This window comes from Acomys minous (genome assembly GCF_964271855.1).
Source record: "Acomys minous genome assembly, chromosome: 15".
Lineage (NCBI taxonomy): Eukaryota > Metazoa > Chordata > Mammalia > Rodentia > Muridae > Acomys > Acomys minous.
In genome coordinates this window covers 42,587,872-42,613,880 of record NC_140497.1, presented here as the reverse complement: position 1 = coordinate 42,613,880, position 26,009 = coordinate 42,587,872, and the positions used below count along the sequence as shown (strand labels likewise).

General features: G+C 36.2%; 2 protein-coding genes across 3 annotated transcripts in view; one reads left to right on the top strand and one right to left on the bottom strand.

The window, feature by feature from the left end:
- Window positions 1-1,116: 1,116 nt before the first annotated feature.
- Window positions 1,117-6,550, top strand: LOC311584746 (disintegrin and metalloproteinase domain-containing protein 21-like). The gene is made up of 2 exons (XM_084759341.1): window positions 1,117-1,249; window positions 3,798-6,550. Exon 2 carries the CDS (start codon window positions 3,933-3,935, stop codon window positions 6,273-6,275), a length of 2,343 nt encoding a protein of 780 aa, XP_084615467.1. The 5' UTR covers window positions 1,117-1,249; window positions 3,798-3,932; the 3' UTR covers window positions 6,276-6,550.
- A 9,184-nt stretch (window positions 6,551-15,734) lies between these two features.
- Window positions 15,735-26,009, bottom strand: part of GPM6A (glycoprotein M6A) — a 257,248-nt gene continuing 246,973 nt past the window's right edge. For both annotated transcript variants that reach the window (XM_084758357.1, XM_084758356.1), the window contains exons 5-7: window positions 22,575-22,651; window positions 22,003-22,068; window positions 15,735-17,865 (exon numbers count right to left, since the gene is read on the bottom strand). In XM_084758357.1, the coding sequence (XP_084614483.1) occupies window positions 17,713-17,865; window positions 22,003-22,068; window positions 22,575-22,651 (296 nt within the window). In that variant the 3' untranslated portion in view covers window positions 15,735-17,712. The remainder of the gene's footprint in view (window positions 17,866-22,002; window positions 22,069-22,574; window positions 22,652-26,009) is intronic.

The window sequence follows — 26,009 nt, the reverse complement described above, 5'->3', positions numbered from 1 at the left end:
TGGAGATCAAAATTACTTTGAAAGACTTAGAGACATGGTGACATGGTTAAACCATAACATAGATACTATGTAAAAGAATTTTTAAAAGATTTTTAAAAAATATTACCGGTGTCCTGTTATCCTGGAAATGCTCTAGGAATAATCAAAATGTTCACAGAGTAAATACACTAACTAAATACATTGTATTTGTATCAGTTTCCTTTTTAATCCTTGTTCATCTCCAAAGAACACCAGGTACAGCTCCCAAGAATGGTAAGCTATACATGTCTACCTTTTTTTTTGATACAAAGACTTTAATCCAGACTCAACTAAATGAAATATAGTTTTCTTTATAAACTGAACTTCTGAATTTCAACTTTCCAGTATTTTCCATACTTAAACCTGTATCCATACTTAACACTTATCTTCATACCATTGGTGATTTCTAGCTCAGAATCTAAAAAGTAAGCTGTAAGGAATAATAAACTCTTCATTTTATATTCAGCAACCACTGGCTTAATGTAGTTATGCTAGGGCAGGACTTAAATAGTCAAGCAGTCAACTTAGATATTAAACTTACTCTCATACTATTATTTTATTCATTTTCTTATTCTCTAATTTCTGTTTTTGCCTTTTTTTTTTTTGGTGACCAAAGTTCTGTGTATTATATATGTAGTATTTACATAATGATATGTGTCTGTGTTACTCAGGGTCCTTACAAAGAAAGTTACAGATGATGGCAGATGTTCAGAGCCAAGAGACAGTATTTTGTATGGAGGTGGACTTTCTCTGGAGTTCAATATATTTGGAGTATATAATAATATGGTTCCATTTTGGGAAAATAATTTGGTGCCATGATAACAATATGCAGAGAAATAAAATAATAATAGTGTGGGAAGGAGGCATATATATCCAATGAAAGAAATTAAATTCATCCATATGGAAGATTTGCTGAAACCATTAAACAGGGCTAAATAAATAAATTCTATTCATACTGGAATACTTTGCAATGAGAGTTAACAGGCATGATACAGAACCAGAGTTGGAAAGGAAAGGAAGTCACTTGTCTGTTTCTGTAGAACTCAGAGAAACTTGTTTCTAGGCAGATATTCTAGAACTTAAAGGAGAGACAATTGAAGGACAGAATTTATACTTACCTTTATTATGTGAGGCCTCAAATAAAAATGTTAGTCCATGGAGGTGGATATTATAAACAATTGTGAATAGGCTGTAACAACTAAGACCATGGGATCCAATAATTCATCTTTTGGTAAGCTATTTAATAGTTACATTCTATGAAAAGAAGCACACACATATATTTCAATACACACAGATACAAGCACACAAATAAATGGTAAAGAATCACATTCTACATGTATGTATATAAACCATTAAGAAGACAAATGTGATATTGATAATAGTTTTTTTTAGCTAGTGCTTCTAAATTATTTTTATTATTGTGTTATTCATAATTTGTAACACACTCAACAGGTAGGGCTACATGTTAGAGTGAGAAGTTCAGTAGTAATTAGGGTCAAGAGATTAATAAATAGGATGAGACTATAGCAAAAAAGGAGAATTTGTTAAATATTAAGAATGGCCATTTATTTAGAAGTATCTTACTATGATGTCACTTTGCACAAAATTATGAGAATATTATATTCTCTAAGGTACTTTGACCTCTGGAGACACTGTAAAACATGATGTCACAGGTGAACTGTCAATTTTCCTATTACTTGGTTATGAGAGATTAAGTTCACTCATAGATATACTACATAATAAATGATTCTTCGATGGTGAATAGAATTTGTACTTCATAGAAATTACCAAATATGTTGTTGAAAAGCCTGGAGAGCAACACAACACTTCAGTATTTTACCAGTCCAAAAGTGTGGGTTTGACTGCTTTTTCCTGAGGATGTTTTTGTCCTGTGTGCTCTGTGCATCCTGTGATGTGAGTCTCCCATTAAGTGCTGATTACCTACCAAGTCATCAAAGCACTTCTTTTACTCTAAGCATCAGGTTGATTTTCAACCTGAAACAACCTCTCTTCAAAGGCTAAGCAAAGACTCATAATAATATTTAATTCCCTATTAATCAAGTATAAAATGATTGATTATACAATTAAAATTATCATTATTAAATTTTAATTACCTTGATCATACAAAGATAATGTTAGCTTCAGCTTAGGCACTGTCTTAGTCACTGTTCCCTTGTTGGCCCCTCTCCCAGCATCAACTTACTAATTGTTCTTTTTCTATAAAAAGATACCATGACCAAGGCATTTAATTGAGTGCTTGCTTACAATTATAAGCATTATAGCAAGCAGGGCATTAGAGTAGTAACTAAGAGTTGAACCCTGATCTACAGTCAGAGAGAGAGAAAGGGAGAGAGAGAGAGAGAGAGAGAGAGAGAGAGAGAGAGAGAGAGAGAGAGAGAGAGAGAGAGATATGCGGGGAGGGAATGACCATCCCCCAGTTACATCTGTTCTCTCAAACAGGGCCCTACCTCCTAATCTTTCTAACCCTATCAAGGAGTCCCATGCTCTGGTGACTAAGTACTCAAATATGTAAGCCAGTGGTGGCCATTATTATTCAAAACACTATGAGTACCTTTGACAATTAAATTCAGAAAACCAAAAAAGTTATGAAACAATAAATACAGTAAAGCTCAGATCATTAATAATATATGAGTGTTGGAAATGCATGCCCCTTCAGGATTCCATCCTTGGTAGTAAAGTACAAGGCTTCTTCATAGCCCTAATTGTGTCTTTCTTCTGTTTGAATATCCAAGTAAGGAGATTCTTATTTTCTCTCCAATAACATGGCTAGCATGTTGTAACAAGAGGAAAAACATCATTCTAGATTGAGATGAGGATTTTGGTCAAAGTTGATTGAACTTGTGGCACTTTTATCTGGACAAAAGAAATGACAGCTACAATGAGAGCACCTTGACAGATAGGAAAACAGTTGGGTCTTTTGTAGATTTGAAGTGTAATTTTCAGTTAGGAATAAACATTATTACTATTTTTTAATATGTGAGTTAAATATTCAAATGTGTTAAATAGCAGAGTAACTGAAGTTTCAAGGGAGTGGTAATTCTACTTTGATGCAAAGTTCTTATACTGTACGGTGGCTCTCCTGATGGTTTCTTGAACTAGCAATTGTGGTTGATCATGGAAGATTCGTTTTTAGGAACAATAACTCATCAGTTGTGGAGATGGATGTTTTCATGGGAGTCATTTTAATAGATGACATTTATAGCTCAATTAATGTGGATGTGATTCTAATTGCAACTGAAATTTAGTGTGCAGGAAACCCCTATACAATAACTACCACTTGTCATCTAGTGGAACAATAAATGTAATTAACTAATATATGCCATAGAATAAAAATATGTGTATGAAAAACTTTTACATATTTCTCCCAATTACTATGATGAAGGGTCATTTGAAATACAAAGGAAGAATTATTGAAATTTTTTTCTAAGTCATTATGTGCAAATAATGACTTCTTGTCAAAACAAGGTATTATCTTTTATTGACATGATTTATTTGCAATGAAGACTACACACACACACACACACACACACACACACACACGCACACATGCACACATGCACACACGCAGACAAACAGCATTATGAAGGCTCTCGGTGGCCATGATGTAGGTAATGTAATTACCAACTCATAGTTGCTGTGCTTTTGCTCACTAGAGTTCAGTTCTGCCTAACCAAATACTCATTCTCTGTTCCCTATGCTCCACTTGGTATGCTCACTCTCAAAACCTATTCTGCCATCCTTTTTGTTTTTGCTTTTAGTTCTCCTCTGATGGATTGACTCCTCCAGAAAACAGACCATTAATCACAACCATGACCCAAAACACACTTAAAGAGAAAAGACATACTAGCAGCGACTCCCTCCCTATATAATTCGCTTTCACCACTTAAATCATAATGAGAGTGTTGGAGACCCTGGGACATGTGGAGATCACTCTCTTGCCGCTGTGGCTGGAATTAACTCTGTTCTTCTCTGGATGGCCACGGAGTGGCAGATCCCAATACCACAGCCCCCCTGAAGTAGTGATACCATTGAGAGTCACAGGCACTTACAGTGGGATGGATGCTCAAGACTGGATCTCTTATAGCCTGCACTTTGGGGGCCAGAGGCACATTGTCCACATGAAAGCTAAAAAGAACTTGATATCCAGATCTCTCACTGTGTTCACCTACACTGACCAGGGTGCTCTTCTTGAGGACCAGCCTTTCGTCCGGAATGACTGCTACCACCATGGTTATGTGGAAGGGGACCCAAAATCTATGGTTACTCTTAGTTCTTGTCTAGGAAGCTTTCAAGGGATGCTGCAGATAAGTGGGGTCACCTATGAAATCAGGCCCAAAGTCCTTTCTTCCACCTTTGAACATCTAGTGTATAAGATGGATAAGGAGGACACACAGAATAGACCCGTAGCGTGCAGACTAACCGAAGAAGAAATAGCAGGGCAACTGAAGTTTCAAGAGAAAGATAATTCCACTTTGAAGCAGAGATCTTATGCCGGGTGGTGGCTCCACCAATGGTTTCTTGAACTAGCAATTGTGGTTGATCATGGGAGATTTGTTTTTAGGAACAGCAATTCATCAGTTGTGGAGATGGATGCCTTCATGGGAGTCAATTTAGTAGATGACATTTATATGTCAATTAATATGAATGTGGTTCTAATTGCATTTGAAGTCTGGAATGCAGGAAACCCCTTTACAGTAACTACCACACGTCATATGATGGTAGAGTTCTGCAAATGGAAGAAATACAGCTTCAATAAGCGTGTGGATCATGACTCTGCACATATTATTGTGAAACAGGATTTTTGTATCAACGATCTTACCATGTCATATTTTTCAGGAGTATGTAATATTAATTTGAATTGTGGTGTAGAGTGCATTATGGATGAGGGGTTGTCTTCATTTAGGACCTATGTGACACATGAGATTGGTCATGTATTGGGGATGATGGATGATGAAGGTACCTATTGTACATGTGGGAGAAACACGTGCGTAATGAACAAAAAGCTATTACCTTCAGATGCATTCAGCAACTGCAGCTATGAACAATTTACAGAGACTATTTCTAAAAAGAATTGTTTACGAAATCCCCCAAATCCGAAAAGTACTGTTACAATAAAACGTTGTGGGAATGGTGTAACTGAAGATGAAGAGGAATGTGACTGTGGTTCCTTAAAATCGTGTGCCCACGATGTATGTTGTTCAGAAAACTGCACTCTGGCATCTGGGGCAGCATGTGCTTCTGGGCTGTGTTGCAAAAACTGCCAGTTCCTGCCATCAGGCACAGTGTGTAGGGAACGTGACAATCTATGCGATCTGCCAGAGTGGTGCAATGGGAGCTCGGGGGCGTGCCCAGAAGACTTGTATGTGGAAGATGGGACCCACTGTCAGGGCGGGAGTGTCTGCTTTCGTAAGCGATGCAATAGCCGTGATGAGCAGTGCAGGAAAGTTTTCGGTGAAGGGGCCAAGAGCGCCAATAAGAATTGCTATGTAGCAATGAACACCAGAGGTGACCGCTTTGGTCACTGTGGTTTGAAAAATACTAAGTATGTAAGATGCAATCAGCAAGACGCTCTGTGCGGGAGAGTGCAGTGTGAGAACGTGACAGAAGTTCCCCGTTTGCACAATCATTCTACTGTGCATTCAACTCACATTGACGGGTACAGTTGCTGGAGTACTGACTACCATTTTGGGATGAGTCCACCTGATATTGGTGAGGTGAAGGATGGTACCGAGTGTGGTTCAGACTTTTTGTGCTTAGAAAGGAAGTGTGTCTTTATACCATCGTGGGAAGAATCTTGCATGGCTACATTCTGCAATAAAAGAGGGATCTGTAACAATAAACACCACTGCCACTGCAATGAATATTGGGCCCCACCCAACTGCCTGAAGAAGGGCTATGGAGGCAGTATTGACAGTGGACCGCCTCCCCAAAGAAGACCACACCACGTGCTTTTCATCGCGCTACTTACTTGGCTTATTGTTTTTCTTTCATTTTCCTTCTTTTTACTTTGTCTTTTGTTTTTAGAGAATAAAAGATACGAGCAAAAAAGGAGATATATTGCAGATCTAGCCAGGGAAAGAAAACATAGTATTGAGAAGCCACAAATGAAAGAAGAAAAAAGTGCTGGACCAGAACTTAAGCCACAAATGGAAAATGTTGAGAAGTTATCTGAGGAAGAATCAGCAGAAGATGCTGAAACTCCAGAAAAAGCAGAAAATGCAAACGTTCTACCGTAGACAGCGGGATGTCATTAAAAACATTGCCCTTCCATAGATAACAGTACAATATTCAATACCTCATATCAGAAATTATTGCAAAAAAATGTGGACTTAAAAAATACACTGAGTCCTAATGAAATAGTCCATACATTTTTTTTTTCTGGTGTTCTGGTAGCAGAATGTGGCATATATCATTGGCTGTTGAGAGAAAATCCCAGAGATCTATTGTATTTCAAGATAATAAAGTGATAAACATGAATAAAGGTACTTCTTGGCATTTTCCTACCTTTAATTTTTTTTTTGCTTTTGCTTTTTGTTTGTTTGTTTGTTTTTATTTTTTATTAATTTATTCTTGTTACATCTCAATGGTTATCCCATCCCTTGTATCCTCCCACCTTTAATTTTTTAACTAGTTTTTTTGTTGTTGTTTTAAATTAGTTAATGGATGCTGTCTCTTTGTAGGCTTTGAACTTTTTCAAACCTACTTTATTCTTTAATGCTTACGGCTCCTTTCCAACCCTTGCTAATTGTGATACACTCTACACCACAATTCAAATGAATAGAAACTTAGTTAATTTCCAAAAAGGACATATAATACTTAGTGCATAGCAAATATTAAAATGGTCCTGGACACTTGTGAAATGAGATAAAAAATATTCTCTCATTCTATTTTTATGCTCATGAATGGTTTGCCTTCATGTTTGTGTGTACATCATGTACATGCAGTGCCAGTGAGACTAGAAGAGGGTGCTGGCTCCCGAGACTAAAGTTACAGATGGTTGTGAGTCACCATATGAAAAGTGAACTAGGGTCCTCTGGAAGAACAATTAGTCAACTTAATCATGGAATCATCTTTTTAACTTTTTGATGACTTTAAAAACATGTGTTAGCTAAAATATACCAGCTTCAAATTCTCATCTTTTCAAAGTAGAATTTATAGCATGTTTATACTGTCCTTTTACTCTTTTTCTATGGCTATGTAAAGACAAAAAAGATGGATCTACACCAGGCCTTGCTTACCAAACTTTTTCATTAAAATTATAATAATCATATGCTAATTAATCCTAGAAACTAGACATGCTCCCCTAATGAAAAAAAGAAATAGCATTTTAATAGCAGAAAGTAAACTATTAACATTATTTAAAAGAAAATATGTAATAGATTTTTGAGAGCCTGACATAGTACCATTTACCAAAACGAAGCTTTACTGACCCACTGACTTATTCAAATACCTCTGTAGCTATGAACAACAACCTGGATCTTTGAACAATCTACTTACTATCCTGAAATTTTGAGTCAATTAATTTACTGTGAAAGCATGACATTTGGATTGTTCTTATTCTTCTACTTCAACATTTGGTTGAAGTCCATGTGTCTCTCTGTCTATATTGTGCCTGGTGCCTACAAAGTTTAAAAGAGGACATTGGATTCCCTGAAACTGGAGTCATAGCCAGTTGAAAGCTGTTATGTGGGTGCTGGGAATTGAATCCAGATCCTCTGCAAGAACCCCAGGTTTTGTCATATTTTTACATCTGAAGAACCATATTGAAATTTCAACCAATAATATATGTATATTGTTATTCATATTTAAAGCTTTTTAACACTATGAAAACCAGACTCCACCCAAATTATTAGACAAGCTTCTTTTAATTTAGCTATGGTTTTCTCCTTGTAGTGATTATTATACTATGTTATTTGAATATGTGTCACTCTTGTAAAAGATACAATATAAAGTACAATCCATCCCTTTTGTTGCTGAAATGTTTAACATTGAAATTAATGTTTAACATTAAAATATAAATAAATGACAAAATTTTTGTTTAATAAAGTATATGATATTACCCATGTCAGCTGAGCATGGGAGAATGGGGAAATAGAAGGATACAGAGGGTCCTAGAAACCTACAAGAAGGACATTATGATGGGCAGATCTGGGTCCAGGGGTGCTGCTCAAATTATGGCACCAGGCAAGGACAATATAGGCTGTAAACTTCAAACTCCTACCCAGATCTGCCCAATGGACAGGACATTTTTCACAGTTGAGTGGAGAGTGGGGTATGACTTTCACACGAACTCTGGTGCCCCATATTTGACCATATCCCCTGGATGGGGAGGTCTGGTGGCACTCAGAGGAAGGCTAGCAGGCTACCAAGAAGAGACTTGATACCCTATGAGCATATATAAGGGGAGGAAGTCCCCCTCAGTCAGAGTCATAGGGGAAGGAAGTAAGGGGAAAATGGGAGGGAGGGAGGAATGGGAGGATACAAGGGATGGGATAACCATTGAGAGGTAATAAGAATAAATTAATAAAAAATTTTTTAAAAAGAAAGCAGGTTGAGCAAGCTACCAAGAAGAGACTTGATACCCTATGAGCATATAAAGGGGGAGGAAGTCCCCCTCAGTCACAGTTGGTTTCCCGTAACCAGCTGTTGATCCCACCCCACCCCCGCTCAATTCTCCCTACAGAGTAACCACCAAGACTTTCTCTTCTCTTCACTGTTTCCCAGAGCTGTTTATGGGAATCTGTCAGTAAATGGTCACACACAACGCACATATACATATGTATATACATGGAACAATACTAATTAAGAATGTTAAACAAAGAAGCCTAGAGAAACATTCTAGGCAGAAAAGATATAGTTTAAAGTCCACTTGGGAGCAAAGCAATGATGAATTTGAAGAATGACAAGTCTCTGTTTGTCTGCGATTTAAATAGTCAGAGGATAAGAACAGAGAAGCTTCCTTAGGGGCAGAGTCAAACAGCACCTCATGAAAAAATGTATTAAAGTTTATAATCCTCTGGAGACAAAGCAAAGCCACTGGGGAAGTGTTTAGCTCCAGATGAGACCCAGGATAGTCACACAGGTGCATAGAGGACCTAGACAGGAGGCTTTTACAGAGACTCAAAGTAGAGAAAACCATGCTTCTCAATGTAGATTGGAAATTTGAGATGGATTGTAATAAAGAATATTGAGAGATACTTTAAAAGAAACATTTACTCTGTCCATGTTGAAAAATTATCAAGAGTAATGAGTTTCTAATATATGCTTAAAGCCCTTGAGTGACATGAGGAATATGGTAATGACATATGAGTCCATATTTAATTGACAAAGTTTCTATATCTCTCAAGGGAGTATGTTTAGCAGGATGCTTGAGGTCTGTATGGGCTACTTGTGACATAGCTTAACTGCATTTTTTTCAGGGTTCTAGGAAAGTAGATGCTGCTGTATAATACTGGATAACAGGCTCAGAATTTTCTTCCATGTATTTTGGGCAACAACTAGGTAAAGAGGATAAAAGAAGCCCTCATAATCATGTATGTTCAGAAATTTCCTGGGTGTCTGTAGCAGTACATTCTCAAAAAAAAAAAACAATAAATGAATATTAAATAAATAAAGCCTTGAAAGTAAACTAGAAGGTATGAAGTATTTTATTCCCTGGATGTGAAAGGGAACTCAGGTGAAGAGGATGAAGCGCATGGATATCTTGATGGAATGCAGTCTACCGAACGAGAAGTACAAAGTCTCAGAAAAATAATTTCTGGGCATATGTCCCATGAAAGTCTTCACTTACCAGGAAAGTGAGACAGAGGGGAGGACATCCTATTGGGACACTAGGTGAGAGAAGCGTGGGAGAATAGGGAAATAGAAAGATCCAGAGGGTCCTAGAAACCTACAAGAAGAACATTATGATAGGCAGATTTGGGCCCAGGGGTCCCGCTCAGACTATGGCACCAGCCAAGGACAATACAGGCCGTAAACTTCAAACCCCTACGCAGATCTAGACAATGGACAGGACATTCTCCATACTTGAGTGAAGAGTGGGGTATGACCTTCACACGTACTCTGGTGTTCCATATTTGACCACATCCCCTGGATGAGAAGGCCTGGCAGCACTCAGACGAAGGATAGCAGGCTACCAAGAAGAGACTTGATAACCTATGAGCATATACAGGGGGACGAGGTCCCCCTCAGTCACAGTCATAGGGGAGGGGAATAGGGGGAAAATGGGAGGGAGGGAGGAATGAGAGGATACATGGGATGGGATAACAATTGAGATGTAATATGAATAAATTAATAAAATGTATTTTTAAAAATAATAATTTCTTGCATAATAAAGGATATTAAGAAGGGGTGTAAGATCTGCAATAAATATAGAAAGAGTTAATAACGTCGAGAAAAGAAATATGACCATTGACTTACTTCTGAGTATAGCAGAAAACATTAGACTAAGGACAGCTAACTATCTGACTCTAAGACATGACATCATCTACAAATGCACTGAGTCATATTCACAGCTATGTTGGGACACAAGATGCCTGGAGACCACAGGTTGGACACACCTGCTTCGGCGCGTGGGAGAGAAGTCACGTGATTTCACGTACTTTACAAGAGGAGAGTTTTGCCTATGAAGCGCAGATGAGTGATGAGAACAGACAGGACCCTCATCTCAGTTATTTTATGTTAACATTGGTGAGCCTCTCTTCTCCGTTAAAACTCATTGGAATTCCCCATCCCATGACAACTTTACAACATCCCTTAATTACCGATTCTTTTCTATAGTATATTTCACCTTAAAACTATATTATTTTATCTTTTAACTCATTTGGAAAGAGCAATTGTGTCTATACTGAACATGGGCACATCTTTTCTTCTGTCATCCTTCCTTAACCAAAAGTAAATGGCTTATTAAAACAGAATTTATACTGCAATATATGTGGTGTTGGTATAGTTTAAGGTTTATGACAGGATATACATAGATTATACCATTCCACACTTTGATTAGAAGACTTTAGTATAGGTGAATTTTGGTATTTCATGTATTCGTTGGTCTTGGCATCATTCTCCATCCTGCTTGTAGAGACTAATATTACTGTTGTTCCTTTCTTCACTGCAAAGACCAGAGTTCAGTAGCTATAACAGAGATATACACATACAGACCATACAACTTAAAATATCTGATACATGATCACTTATTGAAAAGGTCTGCCAACGCTTGCTCTAAAAAAAATTTTAGTCTGCTTATTGGAGGTTTTGAGGGCTTAGTCATTAAGATTACTTGCTTGAGCTGGGAACAGATTTTTCTATAGTTGCTTTTTATTAGGTAGGTTCATATATGAAGTTTCGGGACGATGACTTAAGTCACCTGTCAGTGAAAGGAAGACAATGCTTCAAAGTAATTGAAGCTTGGATGAGTGTGACTGTAACGATGCTGGAAACAGGATGAGGTCAATGCACTAACAATGAAGGTGACAGGGCAGGGTCTTGAAGGGTGAGAGATTGACGGACACTCATTTGGTTTCAGTATAGTAAGTAACCTCAAAAAGATGGATAGAAGTTAAAAAAGAAGTACCTAAAACTTAGTTAATATGTAGCCTGAAGTGGTTGGAAATTGTGAGTTTTAGAGATTTGAGTGGCTCGTGTGAAGTTAGGGCCCAAACTACTGGAAGAGAAAACAAGTTTCGCCCTCTCTATACTGTGTGTCAAAGTCATATTAATATTAAAAGCCTTTGCTTGGCTCAGCAAACACCTCTTTTCTCTTACTTCACACATGAATCTTATATTTACATAAATAGGGAAGGATCCTATTCAGGAATGTCTGAAAGCTACCTGATGACTCACAGGTATTAGATAAAGAAGAGTACAAAGCTAAGAGAAAAAAAATTCTTAAAACCAATTGCTGCCTTTCACAAGTAACACAATAGTGTGCGAAAGTATGTTTGTAAAAGCAGCTTTATCTGCTTTAAGCTCGAGGACGCTTGGAAAGCAGAATTATTTTAAAACCATAGAGGCCTTTCGGAAAATCACGGCCTTGTTAAGTTTCATTCACCTTCCCAGAACACTCAGTTCCTCCTTCAAAATACTATTGTATTTGATTTCAAAGGCTTGGTATCCTCTTATTAAAAACAAAACTCTTAAAGCAAGATGATGAATATAGCAATCATTTTCAGCATTGTGTCTATAAAAATAGATGTTGATTATAGCTGTAATAGCAAGTAAGTCTGACTTGTGTTTGCCGGGTCACTGAAGTGAAGACACTAATTGGAAAACAGGATCTAAAATGGATGGCTGTGGCTGACAGAGTGTAATGGACAGTTCAAGCTTTCCTTTGAATCCTTGAATAATGCTTGTTCTTTTAAACATTCATTTACTGCTTCATATATTGAAGAGCTAGGCTGATATCTTCTTAGTAAAATCATATATATATATGTAGGTAGGTATATAATTATGTAAACACAAACGCAAACACAGAAAGCACATGTATATATACATATATAGACTTTTTTGGTAAGAAGTATGTGAGTTTAAATTTTTAAAAAGACCAACATGGAAACAATGCATATTTAATACAAAGTACAAAGATGCTTCATATGTGTATTTTCAGTGGATCACTGGGTAAACTCACAGATTCCCCAACTAGCCTATCGGTTAATTATTTTCTTTAGTATACTAGTATAAGTTTTTTTTCCAATAAAAAAGGAGCAGACTCATTTGGTCATATCAGAATAGAGCAAAACAAGATATGTAAACATTATAAAGGAAGGCCATGGTGGGGATTAGCATGTACTTATAATCCCAGGACTACAGAGTAAGACAGGAGTACCCTGAATTCATAGCCATAGTAATAAGCTGGTACACACTCCGCACTTTGTCTCAATTAAACAATAGGAAAACAGAAAGAAAAGGGAAGAACAGCTCAGTGAACATGGTGCTCCCATAGTCAGCATCCAACACGAACGTCACAGAAATCTCTGCCCTACATTGTTGTACAGTCTTTTGATTTCTTTGATAACAGCTCAGGCTTTTTAATTCCTTCATTTTTTAAAATTTCATTTTACTCTCTCTGATATTTACACATATCACCGAGAAAGATCTCACAGGCTATAAAGATACATCAAGATGTTCCAGTGAGAATATTTAATTAATTTATCAATAATTCATTTTTTTCCTTTTAGGATTCCTTTTAGTTTTAAAGAACAACAGAATTCTTGAACAATGATAAAAAAAAAACCCTAGTATTTATTTTCATGCTAAGAAATTCAACATCTTACGTATATCTGCTGGTAAATGGCTGTTTATACTAGAACCAGTAGAATTTTATGCGTATTTTCCTCCAGTGACTGAAAATTATATATTATCTGAACACTCTTTAAGATTTGTTAAAGTGTTTTTATGATACTATAGTGTAATTCAAATTTCATTAAGGTGATTATGTTTTAAGTTATATATTTGCTTAAAAGAAATGTACTTTAAACCTCTTTATGTCTACTTTGTTAAGTCAAAAACTAAAGTCAGATTTACTTGCTTTTCCAGAAAAAAATTTTCTAACTTTCAATATAAGGACACATTATAAGTGTAGCTTAAAGTGGGCCTATACATATCTTACTATTAAAATTAGTATTTTGCTCAGTATTAATGTTAACTATATGCTGATATACTTTTAAGATATGCTTTGTAGGTTTCTTACATAAAATGTAAATGACATTTCATTTAAAAAATACTGCAATAAAAATTATTTAAAAAGAGATGCCTTTCTATGGGATATTACTTTCTCACATACTCTGGTGCCTCACCTTTAACCATGTCCCCTGGAGGGGGAGACCTGGTGGCACTCAGAGGAAGGACAGCAGGTTACCAAGAAGAGACTTGATACCCTATGAGCATATACAGGGGGAGGTAATCCCCCTCAGTCACAGTCATAGGGGAGGGGAATAAGGGGAAAATGGGAGGGAGGGAAGAATGGGAGGATACAAGGGATGGGATAACCATTGAGATGTAACAAGAATAAATTAATAAAGGAGAAAAAAAAAAGAGATGCCATGAACTTGAAGAAAAGTGTTTGGAATTAGAGAGGGAGGAAGAAATGTTCTAATTAAATTACAATTTTGGTTTTTTTTTTTGACAAAAAAAAAACCCTTAAAGTATATAATGCCACAGTAATCAGATTTTGAAAAGTATATTACAGCGCTCCCTCCTTTTATGGGGTTTTAGTTTACTAATGTTCAATCATAGCCAGAAATTTTTCAGAAATGCATACATTTTAAGTTGCTGTTGTAAGTATTGTAATGATTTGCATTCCACTGTGCATCACCCACTTGCCCAGGGTATGCACAGTGTACCCACTACCCATTTGTCCACAGAATGCACCAGTGTCCACACTACCTGTTTGTCTACAGGATCCACTACGGTGGCGTGCTACCCGCTTGTCCAGTGCATCTTCAGTACACGCACTACCCATTTGTCCCATGCATCCATGGTTTACATACTATTTGTCCAGTGCATCCACAGTGTACACGCTACCCATTTGTCCACTGTATCCACAGTGTACATACCACCTATTTGTTCAGTGTTTCCCCTGTACAATTTGTCTGGTTTTCCAGAAAATCCAGTGTACATACTACCCATGTGTCCAGTGAACCCATAGAGTACATACTACCCATGTGCCAGGGAGCCCACAGTGTGTATGTTACCAATGATATGGCAGATTATATTGTTTTAATTACTATATTGTTACGGTTGTCGTTTTTGTTATATTATTCCTAATTTTTACTGTATGTAACATGAATTCAATATTATATATATATATATATATATATATATATATATATATATATATATATATACACACACACACACACATATGGCATGTATGTGTATAAGTTTCAGCATTCTAGTTTCAAATATTGGGAATCTAAGAACAGACTTCCCAGGGATAAAGTAGGAAGACAACATTACAAAATGTTTGTTCACATTGATATTTTGAAAATAATTTATCTTACTGCTATATTAAAAGTAATAAACCCTGGAAGATATAGAACTCTAAGTATCGCTTAGAAATACTTTCTTAATATCTTAAAATTATTTTAAATATAATTAAGGTACTTAGACAGTTGTATTTTCAGTAATGCCCATGTTCTTAATGAAAGTTCATGAAAGTTTCATGTTGCAATGTGCAGCAATGCATGAATAAAGACTCTCATTTCCCACATCTTATAAAATTAATTGGTAACTCTGATGTCATAACTTCTATGTGACTTTGGCCATAAGAAGAAAAGTAATTTAGATCTAAAACAAAAAATTTCCATTCATTACTCTCACCTTGATATTTAGAAGCAAACCAAGAAATCATGTTTTGTTTTTTAAATTACATTATTCTCTCTTTTGTTTTTCTCTGAGTCTGGGAAACCCTAGAAAAAGGAAAGAATAGAAATCAGGCAGGAAAACAACAACAACAACAACAAACCAAACAAACAATGTTTTAAATACAAAATAACCCCCAAAGACTCTATTTATTGACCATTCCTCATTTTTCCCCCCAAGTCCATGTTCAAACAGAGAAGTTTTACTAAATGTTGAAATGTCAGATCTCCTCACCTATAATAAGAATTTCACCAGATGGCATCTACTACATTGGAAAAGACTGCACACACAAGAAAAGGAATAAAAAGACAAACAAAAAACACCGCAGAAACTAATAATAAGTACACAAAGTACACAAGTGTATTTATTACATTTTTGCAAGCACTTTGTTCTACATTTCAAAAACGCCACCATCAAGCTGTTGGCACATTTATGTACAAAACAGATTACTTTTAATGCCTGCTACAAAGCACTCAGTGAAAATACAAACTCTAAAACCAGAAAGAAAAGCCAAAGTGTCAACATCATTACATAAATTTAAAAGACATTTTAAAAATCATCACAAACTGTAGACACAGAACTGAAACACTATAATATAGAATTTAAAGAAGCCCATTAATACTTTTGCTGAATATCGTTAATACTGCATATATCAGGAAAAAACGTTGAACCAGTAAGGTAATCTAAGTGTTAAAAAAAGCAAAAGGACCCCCAAATTAATATTACAGAATGCATAATCATGCCACAAATAACACTAGTAATACCCCCTACCTACTACAAGAACTTGTAAAATTACCAATGATGCATGAATAGTAGGTGTACAAAGATTGTTTCACTCAATAAATTTTATTGGGAATGCACTTACACTGAGGGAGGATTTCACAATGATCAAATCAGTGCACAACACTACCTAGGTTTATACACCGACAAAATATCTTGTCAGGTTACATCATTATTTTAAATGAGACTTTACAGCATTCTTGCAGCATTAGAAATAATCAAAAGAGAGTCAAGGTCAAAACAAAACAAAACAAAACAAAAAACCCAAATTTGGTCCAGTAATACTGATTGTTTCTCATTTAAGATTTGTCTGATATAGGTACTTCTTATAAATGAATATGAATGAACATTCGGTTAAAATGACTTACTTGAAATAAAAACACAAATCTATCACTATACTCCCAAACAATACATTCTACAGTGGCCTCTGACCACCCTTTAGAAACGCTACAGGTAAACCGACATAGATTGGAAGGCTGCAAGCAAAGCTATTATATTAATGGAAGTCTTTTCAAATATATCATACACATTTTAAGAAATAGCTTACAGAGGTGCAATCCATTAGAAGTTTTAAGTGGGTAAAACAAGTCTTGAGGGGTTAGTGTGCTTATGTTTAATATACCACCTTCATAAAGGTAATTAGTTTTCCACATTAGCATATTAAAAGATCCAATCCAGCCACTGCATAAATCACAAAAAGATCATTCTCCAACAGTCCACAGTAGTTATTCCCATGATAATTGTTTCTACACTAAACTTTAAAAGGTAAGCCTGGTGTCACAATCTTAGAAAGGCAACTGGCCATGCATTAGCATCACTGTTTCTACATGCTCAAAACATAAACATGAGTAATCAGAGAAATACCTTTTAAGTACATCAAGAAAAAAAAATACAATGTTAACAAAGATAAGAAGCACTTTTTTTTTAACCTACCCTTATAAATTTAGAAATTGCACCTTAGATTGATGAAAACATTAGCCAGGGCTTATAGCCATGTGGCTACTAATCTCCAAACTAGATTTCCATATCAAGAAGAGTCATCATGATGCCATCGCTGTCTCTTGTTCATAATATACAATGGTCCCTTTGAAGGTTACCTGTAGTTAAACTAGTTACTGAAATCAAAACTAAAAAGTATAAAAAGCTATTTTCTTTTCAAAACGTAAGAAACAATGCAAAAAAAGTGTTAACGTGTGATATGTTGGAGGTGATTAAAAATCAAACAAATATTTGCGTTTGGCAATGTTAGTATCTTTGATCTTCCAGAACTACTAAATCAGCTTGAGAATTAAAAAAATCAAACAAAAACAAAAGCAAAAACTGAATAGGAGCTTGTAGACGAGATTTGGTAATTCCAATTTAACAAATCAAGAGATTGAATGCTAGACAGCAAAGAGTTGTACTCAGGGGCTTCGCGAGTCACCCTAGGTCTCTTTGATGAGAAGCACTCTCGGTTTGCTTTTCACAGGTTGGATGGTTGGATGGCCCTTAATTAAACACCAATGCATTCGAGTGGTAAGGAGCAGAGAAGCCTATTTATGTGTAGGCGTTGAGCCGCTCTTTGGAGCGAGTGGAATGGATGTCGTGAAGCTCCTGTTCCTCCTTCGACTTGATGTCTTCATACTTCTGCATTCGGCAGGCATCCTTCACGTAGGCCCAGTTGGCAGACAGAACCATAAGGTAGTGGACCTGAAAGAGAGAGACAAGGTAATTTATACCAGAAGTCTGTTCTCTGTCAGTATATTATTGGTATGACAGAGTAAACACCCCAAACGATATATGTATACAGGAAAGGTTCACACTTTGAAAAGGAAATATTTGTGTAAGAAGAGCACTGTGGCTGAAATGTCTTCCCCACTCAGCTAAATCTCTCTCTCTCTTTTTTTTTTTTCAATTCTGAAGTAATCCAAGACAGATTGGTTATAGTTGCTACCTATGTTTCTTATCTATGCTGTTATCATTTACCCAAATCCTAAGACTGCAGGCTTCATATTCATTATCTGTGCTCTTTAGTACATGAGCAGAAATATTCTTACATAATTTGTGTTGTGAATTCATATTGTACTAGGAGAATGTTCTCAGAAATTCTAAAACAAACATGTATATTTATTAAACTTTCAAGATAATTGTGTTCAAAATTGATTTTGAAATGATTTTTCTATTATATTAGGTACTATACGATCGAATATATAGGATAGAATATAGAATATGGACCGTCTATATTAATATTTATTCATATTAAGCAGAAAGTTATTATGTTTAAAAAAGGAATCACTTAAGCGAAGTCTGGTGGTGTGGGCCTGTATCCCTAGCTACAGTGTGATGATCACAGTTTTAATGCCGACCTTGATAAAAGTGCAAGGTCAGTTTGAGCACCTTAGTTAGGACCACGCCCTCATACACCTGGTTCAGTAGCCAAGTGCTTGCCTAGCATTCACAAACCCCTAGGTCCAGTCTTCAATAGGGCAAAAGGAAAGTTTTCAACATGACAAATTTTGATGGATAAGGTAATGACTAAGTTGCACTTTCTTTGAGACTAAAAATGTAGGAAATGTTTTTATTCAGCATGTAGAAAGTAAAATACTAAGTAATGTAATACTCATCACAAATATAATCAAAGAAAAATGGGCTACTAGTTTTGGTGTGGAGGGGTGTTAATGGTCTGAGGGACCCCATACGTTCATGTGTTTGAATGCTTAGTATACAACTGAACTATTTGGGAAGGATTAGGAGGTGTAGCCTTGTTGAAGGAGATGTGACACTAGGAGTGAGATTTGAGGCTTTCAAAAGCCCCTACCACTCTAAGTTAGCATTCTCTGTCTTTGTCTCTGTCTCTGTCTCTGTCTTTGTCTCTGTCTCTCTCTGTCTCTGTCTCTTCTTCTTCTTCTCTTCTCTTCTCTTCTCTTCTCTTCTCTTCTCTCCTCTCCTCTCCTTCTCTCTCTCTCTCTCTCTCTCTCTCTCTCTCTCTCTCTCTCTCTCTCTTTCTCTCTCTCTCTCTCTCTCTCTCTCTCTCTCTCTCTCCTTTCTTCCTATGGATCAGATGTAAGCTCTTATCTACTACTCCAATGCCATGCCTGCCTGCCTGCCTGCTGCCATAATTGTCATGGCAGTCATGTACTCTAACCTCCAGGAAATGTGAGGCCCCAAATTAAATGCTTTCTTTCATAAGTAGCCTTGGTCATGATGTTTTGCCATTCCAATAGAAAATTAACTAAGATAGGGGGCATGGGAGGAATTTGAGGGAGGATAACTGGGAGGGGATATAGTAAGGAAAGTATAGTAGAAAGTGATGTAATTCTATTTCAATAAAAACATTATTAAAGGAAAACAATACATGAGGTCAACTGATCCTAGAAAAGTACATATTTACATACATAATAAAACCATTCTGAATAATGAAATTATCATATATTTACATAGTTAATTTATAGCAAAATATTAGTTAATTGTAATGTTGGTGATCAATTTAAGGTCTGGCACATGCTAGGCAAGCATTCCTCCACTGAACTGTACCGATAGCTTCTGCTTCTAATTTTTGTGACCTCAAAATGTAGAAAAAAATATAATCTCATTTCTCATCTATTAGAACATTCTATTTCTTTTGAAGTTTTACATTTTGTTTTAGTATTAGCAGTAAGCCCCTTGAGAAAAAGTGCCATAGATAATATTCCTGCATTCTACGCTATGGCTCTCACATAATGAAAGTTTAAGCACTGTCAGTGTGTGTGGGGGGGGTGGGGGGTGGGGAGTGGGGGGCCGTGGGGGAGGAAATTTCCAGGTGCTAGAGTTTATGTGGAATTTTGATCATAAAATTCACAAAGAAACAATACTGTCTAATAAAAGAAGAAAATTCTGTTACTGGTCTAACACTTGGATTATATATTTAGATACAGCCAGTACCACAAAGAAAAAACCGCATCACTGTATACACAGCAGAAAGTAGAAAGTAGAAATGGCCAAGGGTTTAAGGAGAGTATGGGGAGGTACAGTTCAAAGGACACAGAAGTTACTGGATATGAGACATATATGATAAGCATGTCTACTCTCTAAAGTGGTAATATAGTTAAAAATGTGTTTCCTTGAAAATCACTTAGTAACTAGATTTGCCTTTCACCACAGAGAGCAAATTAGGTAATATAAACGTTCGTTAACTTTAACTTAGTAATTCCACATTGCTTAGATTGCCAAATCTCTCCATGAGATAAATATATTGAATTTATGTCAGTTTCTAAAAGTAAATAACTTATACCAAAAGAATAAAGGGCCATTCAAAGCAATTGCCAAGGTATGCAATTTCAAATGTCTGAAATCTTCCTCTTTGTTATATGAGAAAGTATTATCCCTAAATTGCTAAGCATCATATTATTTTACTGTATTTATATAATTTATTGACCATATATGAGTAAAATAATGAAAAGAAAGCCCAGTCTGTCTAGCTCTGAAGCCGGGGAGAAGTGTAACCCTGATGGCATGTTCTTGCTCCCTTCCCAGGGTGAAGTACACAACTGTCATATTGGGACGATTCTGCTAGGATGTGGTCCTTCCTAATATGGCTACAAAACAATGGAGTGGAGAAGTTGCAGATTTTAATATAATAACTCCTTGTATTAAGTTACACAAATATAAAATATAAATCTCCACAGTCTACATGGTAGAAAGACTGAAAACATTCCCCGAACCTATACTCACTTTTCCTACGTACACTATGGTATACCTGCTACCCACACCCAGATAAATCAACAAATACATTTTTCAAACTTTCTCTTCTATTTAAAAAATGAATTTATTTTTACTTTATGTGTGTGAGTGTTTTGTCTGCATGTTTGTGTACCGCATGAATGACTGCTATGTGGAGATCACAATAAGGTGTCATATCCCCAGCTGTATTAAATTGTACTACAAATCCTTGCTTTCAATTACAGATGACGCCATCAGTATTTTGAGAGAACAGCATTATCTGAATTTTCTCAACTATTTTAGGGAAGTAATAATGATAGATAGTATAGTGGGCACATAATGAGATGGTGTGAAGAACTGTTGCTATAAATATTGAATGTGATTGTGTACATGCATCATTTAAGTACTTTAAATGGATGAAAACTTAAAGAAATATGTTCTTAGATCCAGAAACAGTAGTGGTAGCATGTTAACCCTGCTGCCGAAGACCTAATCTATTATCAAAGTGGAGAAGTCAGAAATACTGTTGTCAATCAGAGAGTTAAAATGACGATTGCCAGAAGGAATTAACCACAAAAGAATGTTTAACATTTTTACACCATCTTCTACACCCTTTGTACTCAAAATAAAAGTTTTAGGACCAGTGAGATGGCTCAGCAAGTAAGAGATTGCAGCCTGGTGACTGAAGTTCAAATCCCTCGACTTACATGGTAGAAAGGAGAAAACACTCCCCGAAACAGTCTCCTTACTTTCATACATTCACTATGGCAAGGTGCCACCTACCACCAAACACATCATTAAATATATTTTTAAATGTTTCCCTTTATTTAAATATCAGACTTATTTTTATTTTATGTGTATGAGTGTTCTGTCTGTATGTATGTGTACCATGTGGCTGACTGGTGTGTGGAGACCAGAGTGAGCTGTCAGATCCCCAGGTGTGAGCTACTCAGGGCATGCTAGGAATTGAGCCCAATTCTTCTGAAAGAGCAACCAGTGCCACTAACCAGTGACACACATACCCAGACCCCTCTCCTATTAAGCAGACAATAGCATTTTATAAGGAAATCATATGAGAAACAAATTATGTATTCAAGCAAATAGGTTATAAATCAAGTTAAGTCAACCGTTGCGCTGTAAGGGGCTTACCATAGCAATAACTGCTGCTCCAGCTCCAGCAAGTGCCACAATAAACAAGTGGAAGGTCATGTTCAGCTGCAAAACAACAACAACAACAACAACAACAAAAACAAACAAACAAAAAAGTCAGTTACAGAGAGAAGAGGATTGGGACGGCCACTAGCATATAAAGGAAACATAGTACATCATTAACAAGTCATGCATTTCATCAACAATAGCATTTACCTTTAAAATCACTTAAATCATTAAAATTGAAGCATTTTACTATCATTTCATTGGAAAGATGGAGATGCCATTTAAATTGACGGATTTTTAGTAATTTTATAGCAATATAAAGTTATGATATATTATTTTCAACCGTCAGCCAAATGAGTTTCCAGAACACCTCAAGCATTTAGAATAACTTTATTTAAATATACAAAACAGTTTTTCTACTTGGTCTCTCATAGTCTGAATGAAACAATTGCAAGCAAAATGATCTCCAATAGGAAAATATCAAAATATATTTAATTATAATAAATTATTAAATAGGAAAGTTTATACTAAAATTTTGACAAAATTAGAGTGCAAGAAATACTCACCTCAGTAGATTCACACATCCTCAAGAAATTCTCAGAGACCGTACAAATTTTCTTTTCCTCTCCAATTGTCACAATCCCTATAATACATAGACAATTATAGGCTAGCAACATTTAAGTTTAAAAGAACCTCAAAGGAAAAAATGTTTCGCTATTCAAAGCCCAGGAATTCTCATGTTAAATTCTTCTCATCTATAATGGAAAAAATATTTCTCAACTTTTATTATCTGTAATAATTGTGCCTAGAATTATGAATATGAGATATAAAACTAATGCAGCAATTTAAAACACTTTTTTCATAAGAAGTGAATTGAACCTTTCACTGGGTTGTTTAGATTTGATTGTAAATAGTTCATTGCTTTGGTTGATCAATGTGATAGTGGAAGCACTACAACTATTTTAGTGCTTATGCTCCAGAGTACACTAAGTAGATTGAATTTGTTGAGCTCATTCAAGGCTTTTCTTAGTTTACAAAGATATATTGCTCATAAGTGCCCTTTGTTATGTTGATATTAAAAAAAACAGTGCTATTAGCAAGCAGGAATTAAAAAGAAGTTGCTACTTCACTCATGTTGACAATTGCCTGTTTACTCATGGATGAACTACATCAGGATCACCCGCAAGTATTTTCAAATACACATATCTCTAGACTGCAACACTTCTTCAGCATAGAATCTATTAAATTTAGGTCTGGAGTGTTGCAGCAAGCACATAGGGAAACAGCTAAGTCATAAACAAATTGCCTAGCAAAATAATAATTTGAGTTTAATTCCCCAGGATGCATATTAGAAAACTCTGAGTGTGTTGACACTGAGGAGATGGGAAAGGGGAGACCTGGAACACACTGACAAGATAGCCTGACCTACTTTTCAGATGTCAACAGTGAGTTAGCCTGTCTGAAATACAGAGACAAAAGAAAGTAAAAACAAATTGAAAAATGGCAATTAAGAGTGTCTTCTCGCCTCCACACGTATGTACAAATCTATGTATATATAAAAATAAATTCTGTTGTTATAATGAAGAAATTCCAAGATAATTCAATTTTACCAATAAAGACTAAGGAGCCAGATGCTGGGGTGAAAATTTGCAAGCTCAGAGAGGCAGAGAAAGCATCCAACTGACCTTCCTCCAACCTGCTTAATCTCTGACAGCTGATTTCTTTTCTACCTCTTTACCTATAGTTAACTTTATTAAATCCTGTATACAGAAGTTCTTGGATTAAAGATGTATGCTAGAGCTAAGCCATACCTAATCACAATTTACAATAAAAAGAAAGTTCTTGTTTTAAAGGTGTGTGTGAGGGCCAAACCACATGAAACAAGAAACAGGTTTTTACAATTCACAAAATGGCATCAAATATCCTGCAACAACATTCTTTGTCTCCGCATTAGTAGTTAATAAGCCTGGGCTCTTAATTGTAGACATTTTTATTATTGTGTGTATGATTTGTGTATGTGTGTGTGTGTGTGTGCGCATGCATGAGAGCATGTGTGCATGCAGTGCATGTACCACAGTGCATGTCCTACAGAAAGCATTGTGAAGGTGATTATCTTCTCCCACCTTTACATGGCTTCTGAGATAAAACTCGGGTTCTTAGGCATTTGTGCCAAGACCTTTCTACCCTCTCAGTCATCTCACTTGCTTTTATTCCTTGACAGTAGATCTCCTTTTAGGGTGTGGAGGTAATTTGCATTCACATTAACTTTGGTATTTTTTTGGTTTTGTTTTTCGCTTTTTGTTTTTGAGAACTACTGAAGCACTATACATATATGCTTGAAATAATAATATATGATAGGTTACAGGCATATCAATATCTAGCTAATCTTTTATCATATGATGTCTCTTGCTTAATATTAGTATATATACATACATACACATTCTTATGTTTATTTTAAGAATTTAATAAATGTTTGATAATTTCATATAATATATTTTATTTTATTAACTCCTTCTGACAACTACACCAAGAAGCCCTCCCCACTGAAATGTGTGTCCTCATTTATCTTTTAAACTCAAGTCCAATTTATGCTGCCATATTTTTTGGAATATGGCCATAAACTGGCATGTGGACACCTAGCAGGGACCACTCCCTTAAAGAAAACTTACTATCCCTCTTTCAGTGGCTACAAGATGCCAATATCTCCTTAACCAAGGATGGGACTTTATTCTTTTCTGGGGAAGGACTTTAGTCTTATACCTCACCTCCACACTCATGTTTTGTCTGCTTTAAGCTTGCACAGGTATTGTGCATCTTATTACAACTGCTGTGAGTTCATGTGTGTAATGGCCCTGTTGTATATGGAAAACACTGTATTCTCGTAGTTGTCCACTGTCTCTGGCTCTTACAATCTTTCTACTCCCAGACATGGTGTGATATAGACATTGCATATAGGGTTGAACACTCTGCAGTATGTTGTTTCCTGTACATTGTGTCTCTGTGTTTATCTCTATCTACTGAAAAAAAAAACAAGCTTTTCTAATGAATATTAAAAGTCACTAATTTATGAGTAAAACAATGATATTCAAGATATTGTATACCTAAACTCAAAGGGGTTGTGACTATGTGCACAAACCACTCTGAATACCAAGCCAGTCAGAAATCCCATCATGGTTGAAGGAAGGGTCCTACCAAGGTTGAAGGATGGGTCCCAGGAAGTCCACTCCTATATGAGGAGCTATTAGTGATTTTGATGGCTGCTGGTAGAGCGAAAGTCAGGGACGTTGTTGTTGTTTCTTTCAATATAGTTTATGATACGACACCCATGCTCTAGGGGATGGCCACACAGAGTAGGGACACTAAATAGAATCTCAGGGTTTAAAAAGGTTCATGTTGTCACAAGCACTATGAGTTTGTGAACAAGTGCTCTATAGTGTCTAGAAAACACCACTGCCTTATAATCGCTACTTCTGTGTCTTACAAACTTTCTAGAACTCAGGGAAGTTGTGACAGTGACATCCTACATTGCACAATCTCAGGAAGACAAAATGCCCAGGATGGAGAGGGGAGGTAGGCAACCAGCCCCATGCCTACCTGAGTAACTATTGGAAACTGATAGCTACTGGCATAGGAAGGTCTAGTTTAGGTAAGGACCCTGGTAAGTTGACCGTGCCCTACTAGCTGGCCATACACACAACAGTAGATAGTCAGCACAAACTGGACTAGGAAGTTTTTTAAAGGACATTGTGTTGAGTAGGTAGAAAAGGGAGATGGACATCAGAGGAGTTTGAGAAGGAGGAAAATATGACCACAGTACATTACATAATTTTCACAAAGCAATAACTTTAAAAAGAGTACCTGAAATTGGGAAGGAAAAATGATAGCAGGTGTTATGGGAGGAGAGAGAACGGAGTAGAGCTTCATCAAAATACATTATATTTACATTCTTCCCATTGTTTTGGTAGTCAGTAGTGTTAGACATAGTTGATTATCTTCCCTCC

Bases quoted from the DNA above. Each gene is read 5' to 3' on its own strand.
- LOC311584746 (XM_084759341.1), top strand. From the start codon at position 3,933: ATGAGAGTGTTGGAGACCCTGGGACATGTGGAGATCACTCTCTTGCCG.